The following is a 26442-nucleotide window of genomic DNA, read 5'->3' on the forward strand; positions in this document are numbered from 1 at the left end:
CATGTTTTCCATTATACCTTCAAAGATAACATAGTTCAGCCCTTTAAGACCTAAACAACCAATGACGACCAAAAGCATCTTCTCTAAACTGTTAAATAACTTTTGACCCACTAATCCCATTCATACCTTGAATTCAATAATTCAGGCAAAATAAGTTTCTCAGCTTTTTAGCAGTATCAGTTATGACTGATTTGGACATTCAGAGGCTCTGTAGTGAATGTGGAACCACGTAAATGCTTGTTTTTATGTTCAGTTAATGATATATTTTGCTGAAAAACTCACTTTTTCTTAGTTTTCTCTGTTCTGATATGAAAACTTCTACATGATCAGTAAACCAGATGTAAGAAAATACCTGAAAAATGCAAAACACAAGGGATAGTATTATGGCAAATGGTGATAAATCACATAAAAACATCATTTTAAAGTCACCACTAAAATAGTTCTACTTAATTTTGCATGTATTTACCCTTGCAGCATTAACTGCACTATTGAATGGATGGATGGTTTAGATTACATTGCATTACACTGAATTTGAATGCCATTTTGCATGTAAAAGTACTCAACAAAATGCACTTTTGTATCCAGTCAGAAACGCAAAAGTAGTGGATAGTGAAAAGTAAGCAGTAATATGTTAAAGTGTTAAATAGAGATGTATACAAATAAAAAATCTGGTTGTCTGTGAATATAATTATATATAAGCAATTATACAAACAATACATAAAATAGAGGAGGGAATTATGGGTAGATGGGTGCTTTAATATTTGCTTTGAATGGCCCATTTTTCAGTGTAATTACAGTATTTTACAGAGTATGTGCTGTACAAATGATGATTGACTGTAATGCTAAAGAGTTATGAAAGAGTAGAAAAATGTGTTTGATTCTTTGTGAAACTCTGATGGTCATTGCAGCTGCATGCACACAAGTCAACCGGTAGATACTATTGTAATAATGCTGTTCCAAAAAATGTAGAATTGCTAGTCAGGTAACAATAACAAAAAGCCATCACACACAACCAGAGAAAATGAGAGAAAAGTCACTGTTTGGTTTTAACTCACCTTTACAGTCGTGGAAAAAATTATTAGACCACCCTTATTATCTTCAATTTCTCATTCCTTTTAATGCCTGGTACAACTAACGGTACATTTGTTTGAACAAATATAATGATAACAACAAAAATAGCTCATAGTAGTTTAATTTAAGAGCTGATATCTAACAATTTTTCATGGTTTTCTTGATAATAACCAAAATCACTTAAGTTCTTACATCAATATCTATGGCATTGTACAGACAAAAACAGTGTTTTTAGGTATTCCATGTTTTCTTTTCTGTCTGTTTTGGTCACATGATACACACATGATGGTCTAATAATTTTTTCCGCGACCGTGTAATAGATGATAAAATGTGTAATTCAGATTGTGGATCGTCGTCCTTCATTTGACTGTCATATGATCTTGTGGTTAAATAGCTCAGAGGCTTGGTATGAACGTGTCATTTTAACACATTTGTGCGACAATATTGCCTCTTTTAGACTCACACAGTCCGTAACCCTTAACATCCCTTTGGTGATGGTGTTGCCTCAGAGCAGTCAGCTGATGTTTAGCTCCTGACGTGCCAGCATACTTCACAATGATACTCGTATTTCAGACACTTGTTGGCAAAGAGAAACGAAGAAACACAGGAGTGATGTGGATGAGACACGTGCAGCAGAACATCGATACTTGTTTGCCAGAGGCAGACTTTCCGGCAGACACACAAATATACACAATCTAATGTGATTAAGGATCAGGAGACACAGCAGGATATCGACTAATCAGACAGACGGTTGTTCACTCGATTTTAGATTATCAGGCTTAAACTGGTTTGCTCTTAAAAAACCCTGTACCACATATTCACTCCTGAGCAGTTCTTTAAAGTGGGTATTTTTGCAACCAACAGCAGAAAAAACATGGACATTTAAGGCAAATACGACATAACTGTAATTAGTTATTATCTTTTTCACTTATTCATGGTCCATTCCAGCAAAAAAATGGACTTGTAATCATCATGTTTACTTGGTTTGAGCTTCATATGTGGGAGAAAATGATGACTGTAACCTGGTAATTTTGACGTCAAAGCCAAACTGTCGACAAAAAACATAAAACTTTTGGTTTTGCACCTTAATCTTTTTGCAGTTACACTACTGTAATCCACCTTTCACTGGTAACGCTCAGTCCTCTTGTGGTCATCTTCAGTCACTTCAACATTTTCACCAAATCTAGTCGACAGTCTCATATTCACCAGTTCTACACTACACAGAATTGATGAGCAAAGTTTTATTGATGACATATAAGTCCTTATGTAAATATAGTCTTATTAGAGCTGCATGATTAATAGATTTTAAACTGAAATCTGATTATTTAATTAGGACGATGTTTAAAAAAGGGTAATCATCAAATCGTGTTTCCAGGCCACACCTCCGGGCTACTGTAGGCTCCTCCTCCTAACTATGAGAGCAGTCTCCACAGTCTTTGGTCTCCACACACCAGTACAAAAATGGCATTTGCTGAGGAGAGTGAGAAGTTTGTGGCTAAAGATAGCAAGAGCAAGTCAGTTGTGTGGAATTGGTACGGCTTTGGCTAAACCATTCCTTGCTGCAAACTATGCCTGAAGGCAGTATCAGTCAAAGACAACAGCACAACCAACTTAGACAACCATCTCAGACATAATCACACACCAGAGAGGGAGCAGTACGTTGCATTGCAGGCTGCACACGAAAACGACATGCCAGCTAAAACGCCACCACCAGCCCATAAGCAGGTAATGTTAGCGCCTTTGTTGTCATGTGGTGTCCCATAAAGCACAAGAAAGGCCAGGTGGAAAAAGATCACAGATGTGGTAGTATTTCATCTCTCAAAAGATACGGTCCCTATATGTACAGTAGAAAAGGCTTCTGTTGTCTTTTGTAGTTTTACCCTGAAATCGACATGGAAAATCAAGTTTTTGGAGGAAAAAATCTGGATTTTTTTTTTTTTTTGGCCAATATTGTGTAGCCCTAGTCTGTATAGCTACTACTTCTATTATTATTCTACATTTTTATCTTTGTGCATGTACACTTTTTCTTGTACTTTATTCTGTTGCCGCCTTGACAGTTGAAGTTCCCCGTTGTGAGGTCAATAAATTCTAATCTAATCTAATCTGATCTGATCTGATCTAATCTGTTTTTATGTGGCCTAGCTCCACCATATTTAGAGGAGCTATTTGAGACCTTATTATAGCTGCCGTCCTCTTAGATAATCCTTTCTTAACTTTTTTATTAGTCTATATTACTTTTAAATCCAGTGGAATAGTGTTTAGTTTTGTTTTTTACATATAATCTGTTTATGTTTTAAGTTTTTATCTCTGCTGCCATCTTCTTCTAGTTCTTCACCTCCTTCTTGTTCTAGTTCTTATTGTCATTCCTATTTTTATTATTATTTATGACACAATTTATAAAGAATTGACAACTACGTAGCTTGAAAAATAAATCTTGGTGAGAGAAGTTAAAGTTCACCCTAGTGGTTGTTTGAACTGGGGAAATCCTGGGGGTTTACATAGACCAACATATTCTGTGTGTTTATATAAACACAGAAAAGCACGATCTGTTCATGTCAGTGTGATACTCTCCACACACCACACCTCATAAATCTCTACAGTGATCTAAGGAAGAGGATCACTGCAGGACTTTACAGTGTGTTACGTACTACACTCAGACACACACACACACATACACACACTTTGAGTCTCGCACAAAACAAGGTCTGGCTCTAATTAGATCATAATGACCCCTAAGTGTGACAAAATCCAACTAAAGTCCTGTAGGCCTGTAAGAATGTGGCTTATATTTCTGTTTTGTTTCATATCCAAAATATATCTTGACTAATATCGCTCTTTTATCTGTGGAATGAAATCCAGTCCTGTCATCAACAAGCTCACTGCCTCAGACACATGAACTGTTTCCATCCAGATGTTGAATAGCATGAACAAAATTTATAAGAAATAAAATGTAAATTCTGTGCCTTTTCTTTAAGCAGCAATGAAAGAAGCATCCATTTCCAGATGTGGTTGAGCTACATAAGCAAAGGCACCCACAAGGAAAACCAAAAGCATCTTCAACAAACTGATTAGTAGTTGGAAATTTATGGGTTTTTGTCTTACTACTTCACCTTACAAGAAATAACTGGGAAATTTACTCAAGGAAAACAGAGAGGAATGTGGCTGTCATTGCTAATTGTGCAATCCCTGACAGTTTACTAAAAAGCAGACTAAAAAAAGAAACTAAAACCAAACAGGATCATTAATGTTTCCAAAAGTGTCAGTTTTATGGGGCATGAAATGCCAGAGTTGTGTGGACACTAGGGAGAAATACCTCCAAACTTTAAAAACAAAACTCTAACAGCTCCATAATTCTTAAGGTCACCGTCAAAATGTACAAGTATGTAAAACTGGCGCTGTTAGACTAAACCTGGCTTTAGGAACATGTAAATCCAGTGAAAATTAAAGTAAAAATACCCTACAATCATGTATTCGGGATCATGTCTTATCAACAGCATTCTATTGAAAACTACAACCAATCATTGCTATAATCATTCAATAATCTGGGAATTTATTGGGTAAACTGCACTATTGTCATTCCAACATTATAGTTTTACCAAATCAACACTTAAAACACACTTTTTTAATTTTTTTTTTAAATTTTAATTCAACAAAAATGCACCAAATCCATATGCGCAAAAAAAAAAAGGGAAAAAAAAAAAAGATTAAAATCCATAATGCATTGACATATAAAAGAGAAATGTGACATCCTGATCAGGCTTGACAATATGGACCTGGTAAGTAGATTATACTTAAAATAAATGCTTTATGAGGCATATGAACATGTATAGTAATGTTTCCAAACCATCAGACAACTGAAATAAGCAAAAGACTAAATTAAGTAAAATCTAAACCAAAATGTTAATTACTAAATAGTCCATTTTCTCAGTCTAAACATTTGTTATATCAGGTACATTAAATAGACACATGAATGGAAATAACAATGTTTAAATAGGTTTCAAGAAGAGCAAGTTTAGAAGTTTATTTTCCTCACGACAGTGTTTCAGCACTAATTTGTTCTTGAAACGCTTGCTTTTGTGTCTGTTTCAGTCACATCATCAGTTGCATCTATGGGCTACTCAGGCCTCCAGTGCAGTTCAGATACAGCTAAATGTGGACCAGTCCTCTTGTTGAGACACAAATGATTTCCATCTGTGTTGATGTTGGAGAGCAGTGCCACCCCCCCATAACCCCTCACCCCTACCTCTTCCTCCTCCACCACCTCCCTTGTTTTCCCCCTTCCTCGACCCTCCCTCAGTCTGAAAGTGAACTATCTAACACAGATATGTGTTGCACCATGCAGTGGCCAAAAATCCACAGCATGTGTCGTGTTTGTTTGCTTGCTCTCCTGCACTTTGAGAACAGGAGTGTACAGAAGTGTGTGTATGTCATGGACGTCTACACCCGATTCGGGTAGCATTATCCGTGGCAGTCTGGGTCCCATTTGGAATTCATTTCCTTTACGCCTCTCATTTTTGAATCAGACAACCCCCTCCTCCACAAGCACTTGGGAGGATAAATGTGGATCTCGGCCTGAGGTTTATGTTCAGCTGTAGCCAGGACTGTACACACAAGGTCTAAGTGTACTATTTATATATTATCACTAGTGGTTAGGAGTGATATTTGTTGTTTTGAGGCCACTCTCCTCAAAGCATTTCTCATCCACTTACAAGTCATCACCATGTTGGTGGCCGAAAAAAACAGCCGACTTGTATTTGGAATAATGTGGGTCTGCAGTGCTTTAACGTTTTCAAGAGTAAACGGGAAACATATTGAAGCAAGCAAATGTTTAACAGTGCTGTGCAGTGTCAAGCTAAGGAGTGCGTGCACAGCAAAACTTGGCTTGCATAAGACAGTTTTAGTTAAGTCAGACCTGCTTTGCATGTCTAAAACGGTGCATTTGGAGTTGGTTCACATGGTATGTTTTAGCCTCCATTTGGTGCTGATGAATCTGTTTTCATATTTTACTTAATTCCTCAGTGGGGTTCCCCTACTTTGCGGTTTGGTCAACCACAGTATTACATTTAATGGCATCAACACTGCTGTGTCATTGACTTAGGACAGGAAATGAAGTTGTCCAACAGGTCATACTGAAACTTATTGCATTTTGTCTCTAGGGGTAACCAAACAAGTGGCAAATTGGAGATTGATTAAGTCTTAACTGCAATTAGCAGCAGGACTGTGCTAAGTGCCCACAGCATGGTTAATCCTGAGGGCCAGAACCATTTTAGCTTACTTATGCTAACACTCTTTGGAAAAAGTCCCTGCTGAGAAACTGGAGCATGGATGGAAAACCTATTTCACAACTTTTTTCCCCCCACTAAAGTGCTTTTGATGGCTTTTTACAATGCCAGGATTCTTTTTCCTGACACATGATGTGATCGAAGTGACTTAATAAAGCACTGAGGGGAAATTGCAGCTGCAGCATTTCTGCAGTCTGCTAGAGAACTAATGCAGTTTAATGTTAATCAAACTGTATTAGTAGATTTAGGTTTACATTTCACTACCACATATATTCAGATATGGTGAGTCATTCTCTGTAGTAATGTAATAAATAATCATTTCAGAATATTTATGGATTTTAGATTTCTGGATTGTTAATTTTTAAATGGTGCCAGTTATGTTGCTTTCCAGTGATGTTTGTATCCAGTCAAAGTGAAAGAAAACTATAAATGTATTCATACATGTGTTGTGCTTCTGAAATCTCCCCATGGGACTTTCAACTTTGTTGTCTCACAGTAGACAGGTTCCTGTCATTGTGGGCTTACCATTTAAAAGAAAAACAGGACATTGTGTAAACTATCACTGTCAACAGAACTTGGGTACCAGTAGCCATCAATAGTGACTGATAGATAATTAAATGTGCTTGTGTACTTATGTGAAGTTTGTGTTGGAGTCTGGTTTTGCTGTTAGTAGTGTGATATGACATTATCAAAAACTGAAAAACAAAAATCCCAACATGAACTTCAAGTACACCAACATGATGAACTCTGAACCAGCTTTTTTCTTTTGTCCTGCTTCAAGCTATCGTTACAACCATATTTCCTCTAATTAACCCATTTCAACTTAACAAACTGTGTCTCTAATGTCTGGGGGCAAGGTTGTCGATAAAAAAATTAAAGCTGGTTTCTATCCACTGAAACCCTCAACAGCATTTACTTTGCCACAGTCAAGTGGTAAGTTAATGTTCAAATTAACCCTTTTAAGACTGCCATTATAATAGGCTGCCTAGGTGTCGTCATGCTTTCTGTACAATAAAAGTGACAAAAAATGGTTTTTTTGCTGATTGTTTTGCACCTTTGTTTTCAGGAAGAACTTAACTTTCAATATCTGACCATTAATTATCATTATTATAAATAATAAATCCTTAAAACTGTGTTTTAGTAAAAAAGAAAAAATGGTCTTGAAGTTATTACATTACATAGCATTTAGCAGATGCTTTTATTTGAGGTGACTTACAAAAGAGATGATCAAATCAAGCATCAGTGGTAAAGTACAATAAACAAAAACTTATCAAGTGGAAGAAAAACTGGGTGAAGTGCAATTGTAGGGGTTTGTAGAAGAAGTTCTTAGAGGTTTTTAGCATATTTATTATGAGAAACAACTGTAAATGTCCATAACAAAATTTTTTGAGATTGCAGAAATTAACTTTCAAGTATTTTACATCTGCTCAAACATACTTTTTGGTCGTGAACATTCAGTATCCATATTATGGCTTCATATGCTTGGTTATTTTCAGGTGTTTTTTAGCTTGTATGGAAGTCTTTGAAACAGTTCCCTTCTACTTGTAATAGACTCCCACTTCACTGCTGTAAAGTGTTATATAGTGTTGGAAAGCCCAGGATCTCAGCTTTCTGATGCCATTTGAATTTTGTGGATAGCGCAGACAGTTCAGGAGTTACAGTAATTTGAAAGCTGTAAAGTGCAAAATGCAGCATCGGTGAGACTGCTTTTGTTAAAGGGTTAAAATGCTTTACCTTTAATAGTGCAAATGGGAGCAAGTCAAACAAGACATGTATTAAATACACCCATTTCTACTTATTAAACAGAGGAAATTAGAAATAAAATCCTGACCCTGATATAAGCCTCCTCCAAATAAAGGCGCGGTACCTTCTACAGCTGAAGTAATACAGTATATGGGGCTCGAAAACTCAACCAGTCAACCTCTGCTGTGTAGTATAAGGTTAATTTCCAGCCAAGGTCATACCAGCACCCACCATCTTTCGCCCATGTTTACACCTCATTGTGAGGTGAGAGAAATGCAGGAAACACCCAACCCAAGCTCCCCCTTCAGTTATTTTTTCAGCTCAGCCGACACACTGGCACATCCGGTCGTAATGGCACTCTGGTGAATGCACCTGTCCCGCAAAATATACACTCAACCAGCCAGTCTGAGGGAGGAAGGAGGGAAAGTAATGGGAGGGAAGGGAAGAATAGAGTTTAAAATGGGAGCTGTGAGAAAGGTTTTGTTCTGTCTGAGGTAACACTAGCATGGGTGGTTCATGTATAAACACAGAGGTGGAACACTTAGATGTGTATCGCAGAGGTTGGCAGGTCTGGAACTTGGCTGAGGTCTTTGGGTCTTGCAGAGAGGGGATTTTTACAGAAATTTATTGTGTGCTTGGCCATTAAGAGCCAGTGTGCGAATTGTATCAGTCTAGTTTTCTTTTGTTTTTTCCCTTTTTTGCCTCCTTACTGAACCTCTCACGTGGAAATGCACATTAGTACGAGTAAGTGAGAGCTCTGATGTAAAATCTGCATGTTGACTGTGTTATCAAGTTCATCTCCCACACAATGTAGGTTTCAGGAGAGTCAGTGGATAGGTGTCCCTGTTGCAACCACCATAGAGAATGCTGTGGTTTCTTACCATAATGTGCCGAGTGATAACCCAGTTTTATAAACGGTGCTCTCACTTGACTGAATGTAAGCATTTATGAGAGGCTCTAGTGTTAGAAGAATGGTAAATACACGCAAACTGAATTATGGATGGGAATCGATGAGTAGTATGCTATCGTCATCATCATACAGCAGTTCTGTGATATTTGATAAGACAGTCATCTATGATGCATCATGATGTCAGTGGATTTAGAAAAATATCCTAAAAAGGCAGAAAGCAGTATGTGAGTATGGGGAAATTGTGTTGTGGTGTCATTTCACAACATATAAGATGTGAGATTTAACGGTGTACAAAAAAAAAACCTGAATGAAGTCTGAATACTTTGTGACACACACACCCAGAATGCAACTTCCATGTTCTTGTGGGCCATCATTCCAACAAAACAATGTGTCAAATTGTCACTTAATTTAGATATATGTATGTATTTGACACGAAAGTATCGATACCAATCATGAGACGAGGAGGCACTTGAGGATTGTTGAAGCGCCCTTCCATTGGAGATCCAGTACAAACTGGAAAACTTCAATTATTTCTTTTACAAGGTAGTTGTCCCGAGGTTATTCCAGGACGAAGGTAGGCCACAATGGGTCATCCCTCATCTTCTCCAGCAGTCTGGCTTCAATTTATAACCCACTCCCTCAGCTTGACCTCATACCAAAGCTTTGAAGATCGGAGGGGGGAGGGGTTATGTGTGCATGAATACCTGTCCACATTTTGACCTGAGTCTTTTCAGGGACTTTCATATTGACTGAAAACCTCTGAAGTTTGGAAGTGTGCTCATAAAGTAGCAGCTGATCTGCGACATTTGATAAATCCTTGAGCTTTAACAAAAAGAAAAGATTGAAAACATATGTGCTTGAACAAATATAGGTGGCAAAAGGCTAGAAGTAATAGGAACAGCTGCAAAAATTTGGTCGGAGAAATTGAAGGAGTCAGTCTCTTTCTCCCTCAAGTAACTACTGTCCAGGTGACCTTCAGAAATGCACTTAACCTCGAGTTGTACAAAGACGGAGACGACCTGAGGCCAACAGTAGACGGCTGCGGTTGTACTGTAGAGCTCCCACATGTGAATGTGTATAACTGTGAAACAGGGCGGTGCTGGAAAAGAGCGTACGCCTCTGCAAAACCCCTCTCTGGATAAATAAAGAATTTCACAAACCTTAAAAAGGTCTTTCACAGATAATCCTTACCTCCGGGGATCTGAAGGTCTGGACAGTATTTTAACAGTAATGTCTTCTTCGTCAGTGTGAAACCCTTCTTGGCTTTGTCCAGAGCAGACGTTCTTCTACAAAATCTACTGGTCCCATAAGTCCATCATGATGTAAAGTGGATCTGTATATACCTTGTATTTTATTTTTAATCTTCACCTGTGGTTATGACTTTTGAGCATGGTGAGGAGTTTTAACATCTGGGAAGAATTCACAGCTGCTTTACCTTTTAAAAAACAGCAAACTCAAGTTCTTTGGGCAAATAAGTAGGAAATATTCTGGACTTTGGAGGTGATCTGGGCATATCTGTGGTGATGTTTAACCTTTTGTGTTCATGATGTGGCCAAAATCTTCCATCACAGTGTTTGCAAATTCTGTCAATTCAGTTATTGTTTAAGATAGTACTGCAATACTGTATTTAACTACATTTGAGTGTTTTCTTCATTTACTTACCCAATAGAAACCAAACCGCTTCTTGATTTTGACAGGATTCAAAACAGTAATACGACCATTTCCAAGGATAGAAATGAAAATAACACCATCATAATAAATTACAGTCTGCATATGTCAATCTTCAAGACAGATAAGACCAACATTTTCAAGTTTTACTGGTTTTTGCATAATAAGCAGTTCTTCTGCCCAGATTTCGTTGTCTTACGAGGCAGTTGGATATGAGAAAATATGGACAATCCAGATGTGATTTTACTATGTAGCCAGCATGCTGTGAAAATACAGCAGAGAAGCAGAATACTGTTCTGGGAACAGTATTACTACATCTCTATCAGTGGACACATTTCAACTATCATGATATTTACCAACATACCACCTAACACTGCTTTCCAGCTTGTGAATATCTCAGACTAACTCAGGAGAGCTGGATGACATTGCAAAGGAGAGGGATGTTTGGGCTTTGGGCTTTTGAACTCTTGGTGACGTGGTTGTTGAACAATACAAGTCCATTTTCAGCCAATAAATCACTTTAATTGGGCGGTTTTTCCTTCAGATGTAGTGTATTGGCACCAGTTAGAGATGTATATACTGCATGAGCTTATACTACACAAGGTAATTTGCCAGAAATCATGGGAACTGCAGTATTACCTTCCAGAGTCTTTCCTGAGGGAGTGGCTTTCCTGTGTCCACTAAGTTTATCCACTCCAGTGTCCCATTGGCATCATAGCAAACGGATTTATTCAGGTCTAGTCTGCCTACGCAGGGCCAAAATGGATACTTGGCATAAATGTTTGGATGTGAGTTTCAGGCCAGGGACAGAGCAAGAGGCAAACCTCCCACTCCAAGTATCCAAACCGAGGTCAAGACTCCTCAACCACCGCCTAATTACACATTATGCCTTTGGAATTCTGACTCCACTGATCTGCATCCATGCACATGACCTGTACGTCCTGCTCTACATGCGGCTGCAGCAGAGTTTTTATTTTTGTCAAGTAGGAAAAGTATTTAGACCATGACAGGACACAAAAACTCCCTTGAAACTTACTTTAAAGATTCTTTGCAATGTTTCCAGGAATTCTTATACTTACGTGATATAATTGTTCCCCGTACGGTCACATTCCCAAGGGTAGATGTACAGTCTTCACTAGATAAACTCACTTAAACTAAATGTGACGGCAAAGAACAACCCTCTAATTATTTTATATTCATGCATTCATATTCATGGTTTTACACCAGAGTCAGAAAATGTTTGACTATAGTTTAATTATCGTTGTGTTAGATGTCCCAGTCTATAAATCAGATTCTCAGATGTAATGCCAACTAACAGTAATACCTCGACTCATCTCGACTGATGGCTTTTGAGTTCTTTCCATTCCCTGAAAGCAGGAAGGACCACCAACAACTGTTAGATACTATCTATTTCTAGTACCACCTTCACTGAGATTCTAAACAGGCCAAGGCGACACTATAATCATTATGTATATTCATGCAGATAACATTGGATCATCAATACATGCACCATCATCATAATGTAAAAACATGGGATCCCGAGCCAAGCTAGAAGGAAGTCTCTGAAAACATCACAGCAAATTTTCAAGTAGGCTTTATCTTAACAAATCGACCATAGATTTTAAGTGTCTTGCTTCATCATAGTGTCACTAAAACTAGTAGGAATGCTGACCGAGTTCAGTGGAAATGCTGTGTGTCAAACCGAGCCATGCCATGCTGTGCCGAGTCAAGATGAGTTGGAAAATCAATCAAATTTTATTTACGTATATAGCGCCAAATCATAACAAAAATTATCTCATGACACTTTACATACAGCATTGAAAGCAGCATAAGAGAAACATAAGAGATTTTTACCATTTCCTTGATGAAAAAGAAATGTAGAAAAATAACAATAACCCACACTTGTCTGTCAAAATAATGTCAGGTTAGATTCTCTACTTATATTGTTTAGAAGTGTACACGCCTTTACGATCACTATTAGAAATATGTGCAAAACTTGCAGTTTATTTGTTAAATCCCCACCATTTCAACTTGGATTGTCTTTCTTGTAGCCTCAGTGGTAAGCTTCAAAGGATAGTTTTTAATGCTGTCACTGAAGCTTGATCTATTAACTAGTGTCTAAAGGTAGAACTTGAATAAAATTGTCACTGTATCTCCTCCCAATCTTTGGTTGGACTCAGATGTTGGCCAATTTTCTCTGTAAAATACTCAGAAGCAGAGTGCTTTACGTCCTTATCTGTAGCAGTTGGAAGGTCAATTTATGGATCACAATGCGTGGGCCATTACAAACTGTGTGTTTACAGTCAGCAGAAGAGCGGTATGCATTTTAACCGCAATGCACTTCTGTCAGTTCCAGCGTTTTATTGCTTAATTTATCTGCAGATTACTTGTGTGATACGACCAAGCTGTTGTCTCAGTGAATGAAAACAAAGGAAAAGTCAGACGTTGTGTTTATGTGCGTGTCTGTATACAAGTGTGTATGCAGTGTAAGCAAACACACCTCCCTCACTCCTCTGCCTCGAACCTTTGAGTCACTACATAGCAGAGCAATGGGATCACATTCTCTGGAGTGTAATGTAATGTATTCTGCTTCACTCAAGAAAAAATGCTTGTCCAAACAATTGGCAACTGAATGATTATTAATGTTATTGTTGTCGGTTAAAAGCTTTTGAAAGGAAGTCGTTGTTTTAGACAATATGAAGTTGCAGACCTCATATCAACAATCCTCCAACACCAACGCAAACAACTCCATTTACACACCCACTCGCTAACTTGAAATTGTACTTCATTGTTTAACTGCTGAAACTGTGAGCATTTCATTATTTTTGCTTCTGTGCTTTTGTTTCCTTCAGTCTTCCTCTCCAGGGGATTTTTTTTTCTTTGGGGCTGAGGTAGGGAGGAGAACGCTGGCGGCTCTAGAGTGTAGTGGGCCAGAGTAGCCAAGAAATGAGTTCACTGAACCGCTGTTTCCCCCAAAGGAGATGCGATAAGGTTACTGCTCCAGGCCTGGCTCGCCACTTCACTTGGAGATGAAAAGAGAGAAATGAGACGAATGAAGAAAAGGATTAACAAAGGAGGGTGGATCTATCAACTGAAAGACACACGAAGAAGAAACAAAACCTTGCCTTGTGGATAGCCGGTGAAGAATCTCTGAGAGGAGATTTTTATCTTGGTTAGGTCATTTAGAAATACCTTCATCTGGATTAAAAAAACAAGGGTTTATTTTTAATGACTGGTTGAGATTGATTGTTTTTATGCAGTGGTAATGCCAGACACATGAAGAGGGAGGAAACCAAGACTATAGTGTTTGTCTTGTGAAGGAAGCTGAATGAAAATGTGTGAGAAAACAAATTGAGACAGAGTCAGGTCACAGATTTTAAATATTTTTAATGGACTGTTGGGCAGAAGGTGCTGCGGGCCTGGTACTTACCAGAATTTATCGTTTATTTCAAAAATTTTCCGGCTTAAGGCCTTGAATCCAACTTGGTGGTGAATGAAATATACTTGGCTGAGGTCTTAACAAATGGTCCAGTGTTGAATGTTTAAGTTAAGACAAGTAACATGACATCTGGGGGTTTTGAGATGTGAAGGCTCCAGCAAATCTGCAACAGGTTTGACAATACATAGGAAACTTAGAAGCATTAAAGTATTATTTGTTGGAACAAAAATGACTGTAAAATATTTTTGTCATCTTTGTCTGAAGCACAGAAAAAGACCTTGACAGCTGCCAGCAACCAAAGACATCTCCTGATCTTAAATGTTTAATAACTGTTGAACCACTAAACCTATAAATCTGTGTAAATAATTCAGCTAAAATGTAGTTTCTCAGCTGTTTATAATCATCGGGTATGACCCATTCGGACATTTACCGGCTATGTAGTGACTGAAAATGCACACACAAATCATCTTCAACATTGGCTCACTAGTAAAACCCATGTAATTTGATAAATGATAGTATGATAGATGTTTATTTAATGATATATTTTGCTCAAAACCTTTTTTTTTTTCTGTTTTCTCTGTTTTGATATAAAAATCTTTGAATTTACTCTATAAATTTCTCAAAATCTACATGACCAGTAGATTAAATTTAGTATCGTACCCAATTTTTCACTGAACAATGCACTGGATAATATTATAATACATGGTGATATGTCACTTGGGAAAGCTTAAATGTGGATCAAAATTATTTTAAAAGTTACCACAAAAATAGTTCTAGGTCTTCAGGTTAAAAGATGCTTCTTCATTCATATTCCTGCATTACCCATATAGATCAGTACCGAAATGTGTTACTGCATGTTCTGTTCTTTAAATATTGCAGGACTATTGCATGTGGTAGGTCTGAGAGCAGTCAATAACTTTTTAGGCCAGTTTGTTTTGATTAATCAATCTCAATGCTAGCTGAATACTCACTGTTTCCAAAATCAAATTTACCAACTAATTTACAGTCAAATATAAATGATCATCCCCAAAATGGAAGGCATTCAAGGTACAAATATGAAAAGAACTGAGATTAAAGGGGTCATACTTTGCTTTTTTTTTTTTTTTAATGGAATTTAGTGCATTTTGAAACATTTCCCTGTGGTCTACATAAACTGTAAAGGCAATGCTTGGGTCTGAATTCTACATTAATTCAACTCCACAGGTCCATCTTCATCATTTTGAGCATTGGCCCTTTAAATGCACATGAGCCACTTCATGCCCCACCCCCTCCAGGTTGTTGACTCTGCTGCTCTGTGTCCCATTTCTGTGAAATGTTCATCCAAAGTCTTGACCTTATATATGCAAATGTTGTGACGTAACTAGTTATAGACTTAACAAATTAAGAAGGAATTAAAACAGGTTATAGAAATCCACTGGATTTTTGACAAAATGAATATAAAGATAGCTTTGCAGCACCTGGAGAGTTCTAATTCAAACTTTTGGAACTATTAGGGTCCAAATACACAAATAAATGTACCAAAGACTAATAAAAGAGGGTTTAGCAAAATCTGACCCATTTAAGTGAAAATACTGATGCATCAAAACGAAACTGATGTGTTTAGTTTTCTCTAATAGAATAACCTTTACCTTGGCAGTCTATCAGTCATCCAATGTGCTGCTAAGATCAAAAGTTACTTTTCATCACAAACACAGGGTAAGTGAGTGATTGTTCGCTTTCATAGTGCAGTGACACATGGCTTTTGAAGACATTTGAGGCTCACACTTTGAGGCCAAACCTTTTTATGAATGTTCCACGTTGCTACAGCAATGAACGCTGACATCACAGCAGCACTGACGCCTGATTGGGTCAGCTGAAACCAATGGCCCATAGCACATAGAGTTTCATAACAGTTATGGGGTTTCTCCGCTTTATAACTAGCCCTGCGGCGGAAAATTGGTGCTGCCACCAGTAAATAAAATGAAAAAAGAAATCAAAGGGGTTTTCCATAAGAGGAAAAAAAGTCGGCAGCCATTGCAGCTTGATCATGGTCTTTATAAAAAACGTCTTTCAAAGAGACTTAGAGTGTGGCCTTATAAGGTCTTTTATGGCTTGACAACATTTCATGCACTTTGAGGTTGTCTGGTACTGGCCTGTAGCCTGTGTAGCCTACTTATTAGAATGAGCTTCCAGAAGAAACATTGCTTTAAATGGATCATGCTGTACTCCTCTACACCAGTAAGCACTCATCTTAAAAGCTTCATTTGACAATAATTTACGCATATAAAATCCTTATTTCCATAGTGTGGACAACTGGCTATTTCTGCTAATGGAAATTTAAAAAGTCAATTCCAAATATAGCATGTTGATTACATAAAAAAGTGCAAATGAGAAAGTCAGAAATTCCAATTAATATCAAATTTCTAAAATCTTCCAGGATAATTAAAAATTTCCAGGATGTAAATGCACTTATAACAGGTTGGAAATTAACCCCAGTTTGTTTTGCATGCAATGAATTCACCTGTTTATCTATATTTACTGACAGTCTTTCCTGGTCCTGATGTCAAGGTAGACCGGTCACTTAAAAACTGGTCCTTACTGCAGCTAACATGCATGTGATCCACGTCATCTTTTCAGATATTGCTTTTCTGAAAGATTTAAGCTAGCTCTTCTAGTGAATATCTATACCTTGTCATGGTAGCACCCTCCTGAACTTGCACTTAAAGCCTTTCTAAAACTTTCATTTATCATCACCAGTGCAGCCTCCCTCATCCTCAACCTGGAAATAGATTGAATAAATGCACAGAGGAAACAAAATGTTGCATATTCAACAAAATTACAGTAATGTCATCTTGCAGAGGGCTATTGCAAGACCTCTGCACTTGCTGATATATGGGCGGTATTTCATTTTATTACCTCCACAGTTAATACAAATGATTGCAAACTGATTTTCACTGGTAATACTAGTCTTGTGTGAACAGACCAATAGACACACGTGTATATTATGAGATGTTTAGAAATGTTAAAACATGAATTAAAAAAATACTCACTTTCCTTTCAGAGAATTAGGACTAACCCGCGTAGGATTGGTTCAGAAACTTTGAAACATGTAATGCAACTACTTCACCGTACAAATTTACATGTTAAAGTCTCCATTAAATCTGAATGCACTTTGGATGATGATATTGCACAATAGCGCTTCCCTTTCTAATATAGGCCACTTGGCTCGTTATGAGAAATATGACATAATCTATACATGACTCTGGAGTGAACATTTTCTACAGTGTGTAAATGAAGGCCTTGCAGTGTTATTGTATCTTAACCAGTGGGACATTGGTTTCTGTGTGCTGCGAGATTATCAGATTTGATGTTTATAGCCACAGTGCTGTTATTTTTAAGAGGTGAGACGTCTGAGAAATGGGGAACGCTGCTCGCCAAGCAGGATCACATCAGGCTGCATAGTTGATCCCCTACTTTAACAACTGGATTTGTTGAACTCGGTGGTGCCAAAGAGAACACGTCCAAACAAGGGAGGTCTCATTTTCTCCCCCTCCACCCTTTCCCAAATATGTGTTTCTCTGGTTTTGTCATGAGCTCTGCAGAGTAATGCTATGAAATCCTATTAAGGTCTAATCAGTGCCATGCATCAACATCAACAACTTTCTGTCGTTAGAAATGGATTAGTTTTCAAACTTGGCTTCTTTATTTTGGTTTTTAAGTCACTCTTAACTCAGCTCCAATCATTATTAAATGGTCTTAACAAGACTATACTTTAGATTTCTTAAGCCAACACTGTTCTTGGCATTGCCCATGTTTTTTCTGTCACACAGTACCATATAATTATTATCTTTTCCTCTTCACTGTCATTCTTTCTCAGTCTTCTCAGCTGTCGTCTTTTGTGCTTTAATATTTTCTCTCGTGCTTGGCTGATAACATTATAAATGGCTCTATTATACTGTCACAGCTCTGACCAGGATGGCAGGTTGAAGGTCTCCTTACCCACGCTGAAGGGTGATCCCTGGGTGTTGCTATTTTCCCAAAAAATCTGCTTTGTAGCTGAAACTAAATATTGACATTGTCTCAATAAGATATGAAGTGATTGATGGAAAGCTGAGCTGGATTGTTGGACTTTGTGTGAAGTATTTTGCCATCTGTGGCTCATGTTTTGAACTGAACTTGTGACATGGTCTGACAGTTTCCCACTTATCTGTATGTAATTTGCAAACAGTGGTAGTTACTTAGGCTATCCTGTAAGCATATGGCATGAGTTTTTTAGACTTAAAGGAGCTGAAGTGCCAGTTTAATTTATGGAAACCTCTGTTGTCTTTGCAGCCTTCAAACAACGGCCCTCCTCCTTTGCCCAGCTCCTCTCTACCAGAAGGTTACTATGAGGAAGCGGTCCCGTTGGGTCCTGGAAAAGCTCCTGAATACATCACCTCCAGTGAGTGACAGATTTACACTCAGCCATTGGGACCACTGTGTATGTCCTTTGTTTTTATTGTTTTTATTGAACATCTCTCTTCTGCATTTGTCCTCAGACTACGACTCAGATGCCATGAGCAGCTCCTATGAGTCGTACGATGAGGAAGAGGAGGATGGGAAAGGCCAAAAGATGCGTCACCAGTGGCCATCTGAGGAAGCATCCATGGATCTGGTCAAGGATGCCCGGATATGTGCATTCCTGTTGCGCAAGAAACGCTTTGGCCAGTGGACCAAACTCCTTTGTGTCATCAAAGACAACAAACTGCTGGTGAGGGTCAATTCTATCTGTTCCCATTCTTACATGTATCACATTCATAAGTGGGATGAATATTACACCAGGTTTTGTTTTTTAATGCGATCAGGCTCTTTTTTTTTTCTTCTCCCAGTGTTACAAGTCCTCTAAAGACCACACCCCACAAATGGAGCTGACCCTGTCAGGGTGTAGCATCACTCACATCCCCAAAGATGGCAAAAAGAAGAAGCATGAACTGAAGATCGTCCATCAGGGGGCTGATGCTCTGGTGTTGGCAGTGCAGAGCAAAGAACAAGCAGAGGAGTGGCTCAAGGTAACATAAGACCACCAAACAACTGTTTTCCACTCTGTCTCCTTGGACTAATTAGATTTAAGGACTCTTCACAACTGGTCATCATCTGTTAGTGGTCAGGATTGACCACATCTCTCATAAAACAAGGTTGTCTTACGTCATTTGCATCTAAGCAAGTTAACGTGATAAAGTCTGTCTCAAAGCATCCCACCATGGAATCATGAAAAAAAAAACATCACTAGTTTACCTCAGGACTTACATGCAAAAATTTGGTTTCAACATAGACTCAGGCCTTAATTTTTTTTTTTTTTTTGACAAACACAGAAAACATTTAATTTTCGTATCTTTTACACTGAATATACACCATGTTGTGTGTGTAACAAAGCTCACAGGCAGTTACAGCTCATACTGAATGTAAGAGCATGTGTTCTACCAAAAAGCAGATGAACAGCCCATATAACCCAAATATTAAAATCCCTACACTAGTTACCGATCAGGCAGAGAATGCATTTTATTAATCTCTTAGTTTTTAAGTCAGTGAATGGTTTCTCATCTAATCTGTTAGGCCTGGACCTCTTACTGTTCGTGAGGTAAGACCTGTACTCTTACAGTTAAATGGCCTAATAACAGATTTCATTATGGTTGCATGACCAGAATGGAGTCTTAACACCCTGTCTAGCAACATAATATCACCAAACAGGCCAGAAGTCTAAATCCCTGTTAGCTGTCCTAAAATTACTTAAAACCACAGCCTCTTGTGGCTCATTGCATAAAGTAGAGAGCTGTCAAACACTGTAAAGGGTGCAGAATACCAGCACTGGTGGTGCTCACAATAGATCATGGTAACATAGTTCAGATTAGGCTGAAGTTCTTTGTATCTCTCTTGATGTGTTTTTGCGTGTTTTGTTGTCAGCAAGGTAATTTTAGATGCAGGATAACATGTTGCGGCAAGTATTTGAGGAATTAAAGGTGTAGCTGTTAAGAATATCTTGGCTTTTGTTCTTCAGGATGGACCCTTTCCTCATATTGTATAACTGTTTTTTTAGAAACAGGTGGTTCTGCTGGTGTCTGATGTGAAGATGTTTGGTTTGTAGTCCTTCTCTGATCTCTCTTTCTGTGCGTCTCCCACCCCCGTCTTCTGTTTCACTCTCTGATCTTTCCCTCCAGCCACTCAGCAAGTCTTCAAAACAAACTCACCCCGCTGACATCAAATAGGGCCCAGAAGTTTTTGCCTTTCAACCCCTGCGTCCATTTGTTGTTAGTGCGATGCCAGCGTTTCTGGGCCTTTTTCTCTTTCAATCACGGGAGCAGCTAAGACGGGCCTCATCTGGTCTTTGGATTTAAAAGAAACCCCACAGCCTCCTTTTCCTCCTCACCTCTGCTCTCCTTAGCTCTCCTGAGAATCTCCTGGAATTCCTTGTTTGTCCGTGACAGCCTATTGTGCGCTATTTTAAGATCCCTCCTCGTCCATTTGGACAATGGTATTTTTGTAATCGTCTGTGCCCGCTAGCCTTTGCCAACTAAATTCCCCTCTGCTGCAGTTTTACCAACAGTCTTTTGGACATGGAGGCGCCCTTTTTTTCATTACTCACCAAAGGACTTGTTAAAATATGGAGTGGAGTGAATTTTGCCCCACATACCACTGATGGAGACGCCAGTCTTATTATTTGCAGTGTTTGCATTCTGTCTTTTTCATGTATTCCATGTTTACCACTGTCAGGAAACGGAGATCAAAACAGTTTGTGGTTTTCTTCTTGATTCAGTTCCTTATTCTGCATGTTAATTAGACATTGTTTATTGACTGGCGGGGGCAGGTACGTAGTCAAAGGCTGACGTACCTGCAGGCAGTCGCAACCAGACCCGTGAAAATATACAACTCTCTTCACCGCCCAAACTTTGGTAACAACTGCACTAATTGTTGCCTGTAGAAAACCTGCGTCTCATATTTAGTCAGGTGTTTGGATATTTGAAACATATTGACCTGATAACACCATGGCTCAGTTTTTCACTTTTGCAATGTTGTTTTTGTTTTCTTAATCGATCCACATTTAGTTCGTCATGCTGCTGCAATCAGAGCCAATCAGATCCAGTTGGAACAGGTTCTGCACTCACACCCTCCTTTGCAAAACAGTCCATATGCTGTCATTAGCAGCAAGTAATCATGGGTTATATTCTCTGACCTGCTCCATATTCCTTCAAACCTCGAGGCATCCTGCCAGAAAGATTAGCTCGCCTTTGTGTCTGCGTTTGGATATTGTGTTGCTAGGACCACTGGGTATTGTGCAGTCACTTATTTATTCATTATTCCTCACTTTTGTCTTTTGACCTCTTTTTCGTCAGTCGTCCCTTTTTTCTGTCCACCTCTCTGGAAGTCTTCATCTATCCAAAGACATAAAACTTTAATAACAGCCGTACTTGCATTTCATATTACTGATTTAGATAATGGAAAAAAAGGGATTTCTTACGACATTTCCCACCCTAGTTGAATCAGGCGGCCAACAGAGTGTCCTCATGACAAAAGTGAAGCCACGTGAAAGCACATTAAGAGAAAATAATTAGAAAAAGACAAGATGATAAAGAGAGAGGGAGAAATCTAATGGAAGAACAAAGTGAAAAGAGATCAAGGGAAAGAAAGAAACAAAGGGAAGAGGAGAAAGGGGGGGGGGGGTGAAGGCTAGAAGAGTACCTGTGGGTTTCCAAACTCTTCTAGTTACAGTAATGATTCTCCCAGACATTTTCAGCTAACGATGTGTTTATGGAACACACATGTCCATATTGTGTCCTGACTTCATTCTCTTAAACCTTTCCAGTCTTTTTCTACCAATTTGTACGTGTTTTTCTCTCTTTTCCATCTTTTCTTCTTGCTACTTTTCTCCTTTCTTTGGTATGGCCTGATTTTATGTCTCACTAATGCACTGACTTCTCTTTTACCGCCTTTTTCCTGCCCCACATTTACAAAATACAAAGTAAGTTGAGTATACCTGTGTGTTCACTGCTTGTCTGTGAAATCTTGGTGCTTTTTGCCGTCCACTTCACACCGCTTCAGTGCGTTTCACATTGCATTGTGTGTGTTTGGTTGCTCATTTATTCCCAGAGGGTTGATACTGGATCTGGAGACTTCTCATAGATTTGCACAATTAACAAAATTGAAGTTTTCAATATAAGGTTAAAGCCTGATATTTAACACAGATCAGCCATAACATTCTATATTTTAACATATTTTAACCCTTAACACTGAGACACTATTAAGTTTTAATCTGTGGTCTTTTTTTATCACTGTGTATTGTTGCCCTATTGTTTTATGCATATTTATGGTACTTGACTAACCTGTTTCTGTCTTATAATTACCTCCGCCAGGAGGTATTGTGATCACTTTGCTTTGTGTGTTTGTTTGTTTGTTTGTTTGTTTGTTTGTTTGTTTGTTTGTTTGTTTGTTAGCAAGATGACTCAAAGTTATGGACAGGTTTTCATGAAATTTTCAGGAAATGTTGATACTGTGATACTGGCACAAGGAAGAAATAATTAAATTTTGGTGTTGATGGGGGCGGCAGATCTGTCTTGGCGGAGGTCTGCGCTCTCTGAGTGCTTTTCTTGTTTAATCATGCTTTTAGATTTAAAGCACTTTGGTCTTCATGTTGTTTTAAAGTGCTATATGAACAAACTTTGACTGATTGATAAATTGATTCTGACCACTGACAGGCAAAGTCCTATTAATTTTGAATTATCTCATTCCAGTGGGACCTGCCAGTCAGTGGGATATATTAGGCAGTAAGTGAGCATTTAACCCCTGAAGTTGATGTGTTAGAATCAGCAAAATGGGTAAAAAGTATGGATCCGAGTAACTTTGACAAGGGAGAATTTGTGATGGTCAAATCACAGGCTCCAGATCTTGTTGTTCATTCCCAGTGTAAAGTGGTTCATAGCTACCAAAAGTGTATAAAGAATAACAACCCAATCTGAACTTATGGAGCATCTATGGGAGCAGACCATTATTACCCTCTATCTAATATTATGGAGGTTCCCCTTTTTCCACTAAACCAGCTCTAACCCGAGGCCTAAACTCCACCAGACCTCTGAAGGTGTGCTGTGGTATCTGGACCAAGACAACAGCAGATCCCTGAAGTTCTGGAAGCAGAGATCTGAACCTCCATGGATCAGATTTATTTTTCCAACACCTCCCACAGAAGATCAGTCATCCTGAGATTGGTCATGTCGCTCCTTTGTCCGTTTTTGGTCGATTCTAACCACTGAAGACCTGAAACACCCAAAAAGACCTGCAGTTGTGGAGATGTTTTAACCCCGTCATCACCGTTACAATATGGACCTGGTCAAAGTCACTCAATTCATTACACTGATCATTTTGCTGCTTCCAATACATCAGCTTCAACCACTAAATGTTCACTTGCCGTCTAATATCTCCAACTTACTGAAAAGTGACATTGGAATGAAATATTCAATATAATTATCACCTCTCCTGTCAGTGGTCAGGATGTTATGGCTGATCGGTGTGTAAACTGTGTTTGTGTGCTGCGTGTTTATTATGTACATCTATAATAAAGAAAAAACTGAGCCGTCTCTGTTTATGTAGCAGAGCTGCTTTAGTGTGTACACACAACTATCTGATGCATGCAATATGTCCTCAAGCAGAAGAAAAAAATAAACACAACCCTATTGTATTGTGATTTATTGGATTAATTTACAATGAACCAAGCAGACGCATGACACTATTCACAGTATTGTCTACAAAAAATAAATATAATCCAACTTTTTCACTCTGTCATCCAGCCCATCCTTTCAGTTAATTTTCCATGTGAATGCCCATGTGCAACAGTGATGAATATCCAGAGTTATGGACAAAATACATGTCCTTACACACTTAAATTCCAGAATAGGAGAAAGAAATGAAGGGAAAAACCCCCAGTAATTTCATACAGGAAAATTCCTTAGATTTCATGTGTGCGTGGTGATTGGAAGGGAAGTCAAAGGCAAAAGTTTATCCATGGAGTATGAAGAATGATTTTGGTGATTTCCATAAAAAATATCAAAAGTCCCTCCCACAAACAAAGCCCTTCCATATGTGTCACGACTTTAAAACCCCCTTTACTGGCTGATTATAACGACTGCATTTGGGTTTTGAGGTTAGATGTTTTGTCCCATGTGAGCAAAGGCATTAAATTCTGTTTCAAAATATGTGCATTTGCAGTCACTGGAATACATTAAGTTCTCACATTTTCACTCCACTTTGATATGGTTTACAGATCGCAGTGTATATAGGGTATGAGCTAATATTATACTTAAAAATGGGAAATATGTTTTGAAGCCACTTTAAAGCAACAACAGCATGTCGATCTCCACTGTACTGCTTTTATTAAAAGTGGTGTTTCAGACTACCTCCTCCAGTTTGCTATGCAGTACATCACCAGACCTCTGTTGTACCCCTGTCTGGCAGTAAAACTCTCCAGTGGCAGATAGACATGATGTTGCTGTCTGTCCTACTCTCCGGCCTCTGAGCCTCTCTCGGAGCCAAACCCATGGAGCCACAGCCTGTCATTTCCCCCGCGAAACCCAATTATGTTCTCTCCAAGCCAAAACCAATGAGCTGAGGAGCGCTGCGCGGCCAGAGATGGTTCAGAATGCTTGTGGAGAGGACGAGGGGGGAGTAGATGTGTGTTTGTGTGTGTCAGAGAGTGCGTTAGCCCACTTGCGCACACAGAAATCTCATTTCCCGCTGCCCACCGCTCATCAACACACACCCCTGTCACCGCCACATGCCTCAGGTTGCCAGATCTGACAATGGGTTGCCAGGTCTCAAGTCCATCGAGGTCACGGTAATGCACACTGGCGCCCCGTCCAGAGCCCTGCAGATCTCATTCACCGCTGCTGGACCTTATTGCATAAGGATTCCATGGCCGTAGTAAAAGTCTGTGGTGTCTAATGTGTGCAGCAGACACCCCCACCCTACCGCACATGCATGCTCTCCTCTGCCTCCTCACTCCACTGCATGGGCTGAACCTACCTTATGATCCCTTGGCTGCCATTCAGTAACATGATGGGATATGAGAGAGGAGTGTGTTCACTGTACATGTGGCCCACATTACCCCAGGCATGCTCTCTAAGGAATGAACTGCTTCATTATGTGGCAACAGTGTGAGGAAATATTTCAGGATTTTTCAATAAGGGCTCCTCCCACATTCCACCAGCAGAGGTAGACACAGCAGCGTGGAAACCGAACCCCCTCAGCACGTCTGGAACTGTTAACTAATTTAATTTCAGTCGGTAGCCTCATTATTAATGCTGTTTTTTTTTTTTTTTTATCTTTACAGGTGATGAGAGAGGTGTGTATTAATGGGAGTGTAGACCTGGATGGAGCTGGATCTGGATCACCTGTTCACAAACCTGAACTGGAAAAGGTAATCCACTACACACATAGATGGTTGTTGGTCCTGTTTATTATTCCTGTAGTAGGGTTTGATTTTTGCAGCTCTTCTATTTATGTATGCAATATAGATACTGTGTTAGAAGTCCTAGGTTTTGTTGGTTTAGTAAACTTCTAATAATCACACATATGCATTTTTCAGTGTCCATATTAAGATCTTATATATTTGAAGTATGTACAGCAGGAAAAACAAAAGTTTCAGGAAAGAACAACTTCTATAAACCAAAGTGGTAGTATTTATTGTGACAACCCTTTGCACTTGGCTGTGTTTAACCCTTTTATTTAGACAATATGACATTTATTGCATTATTTTTCTTACTATTTTATTCCAGATATCATTCAACACATGTCAGATGTTTCTAACTGTCTGTGCTGCTTCTTGTCATGGGGTCAGAGGTCACACTAAATACTGACTTTAACCTTTCAGAATGCATTTTGTTCAGTTATTTGTGTGTGTTTTAAGGCTGTGCACATATTGCCTGTATTTTCTTGTTCTATCTGCAGAAAAGAGAATGAGAAATAAGTATATATGCTTATTTCAACCCTGTAGAATCAACAAATCCAAAGGTGGCCTAAGACTGTATACACTAAGGCTACGTTCAGACAGCAGGTCTTAATGCACAATTCGGAATTTTTGGAGAAATCCATTTTTTTGTGTGTGTGCTCGTTCATATGACACATTAATTGCAATTTCTATCAGTTGTGAGTATGAACTGAATGCAACCCTGAAGTGACCCGCATGCACAAAAGAGGTCCTGAGGTAATACATGAGCACGCAGGTATGCACTGTTTTATGGAAGCAAATCTGTTTTTCCTGCTGCTCCTCTTCCTGGGATGCAGAAATGTGATGTTTGTCACATTTCAATGAGGTTGGATAAAGGCGACCT

General features: G+C 38.8%; 1 protein-coding gene across 2 annotated transcripts in view; it reads left to right on the top strand.

The window, feature by feature from the left end:
* afap1 (actin filament associated protein 1) overlaps nucleotides 1-26442 on the top strand; it is an 83613-nt gene that overhangs the window by 28276 nt on the left and 28895 nt on the right. For both annotated transcript variants that reach the window (XM_030162531.1, XM_030162533.1), the window contains exons 4-7: nucleotides 18425-18533; nucleotides 18631-18842; nucleotides 18961-19140; nucleotides 25443-25529. In XM_030162531.1, the coding sequence (XP_030018391.1) occupies nucleotides 18425-18533; nucleotides 18631-18842; nucleotides 18961-19140; nucleotides 25443-25529 (588 nt within the window). The remainder of the gene's footprint in view (nucleotides 1-18424; nucleotides 18534-18630; nucleotides 18843-18960; nucleotides 19141-25442; nucleotides 25530-26442) is intronic.

The sequence above is a fragment of the Sphaeramia orbicularis genome, chromosome 18, assembly GCF_902148855.1.
Source record: "Sphaeramia orbicularis chromosome 18, fSphaOr1.1, whole genome shotgun sequence".
NCBI lineage: Eukaryota > Metazoa > Chordata > Actinopteri > Kurtiformes > Apogonidae > Sphaeramia > Sphaeramia orbicularis.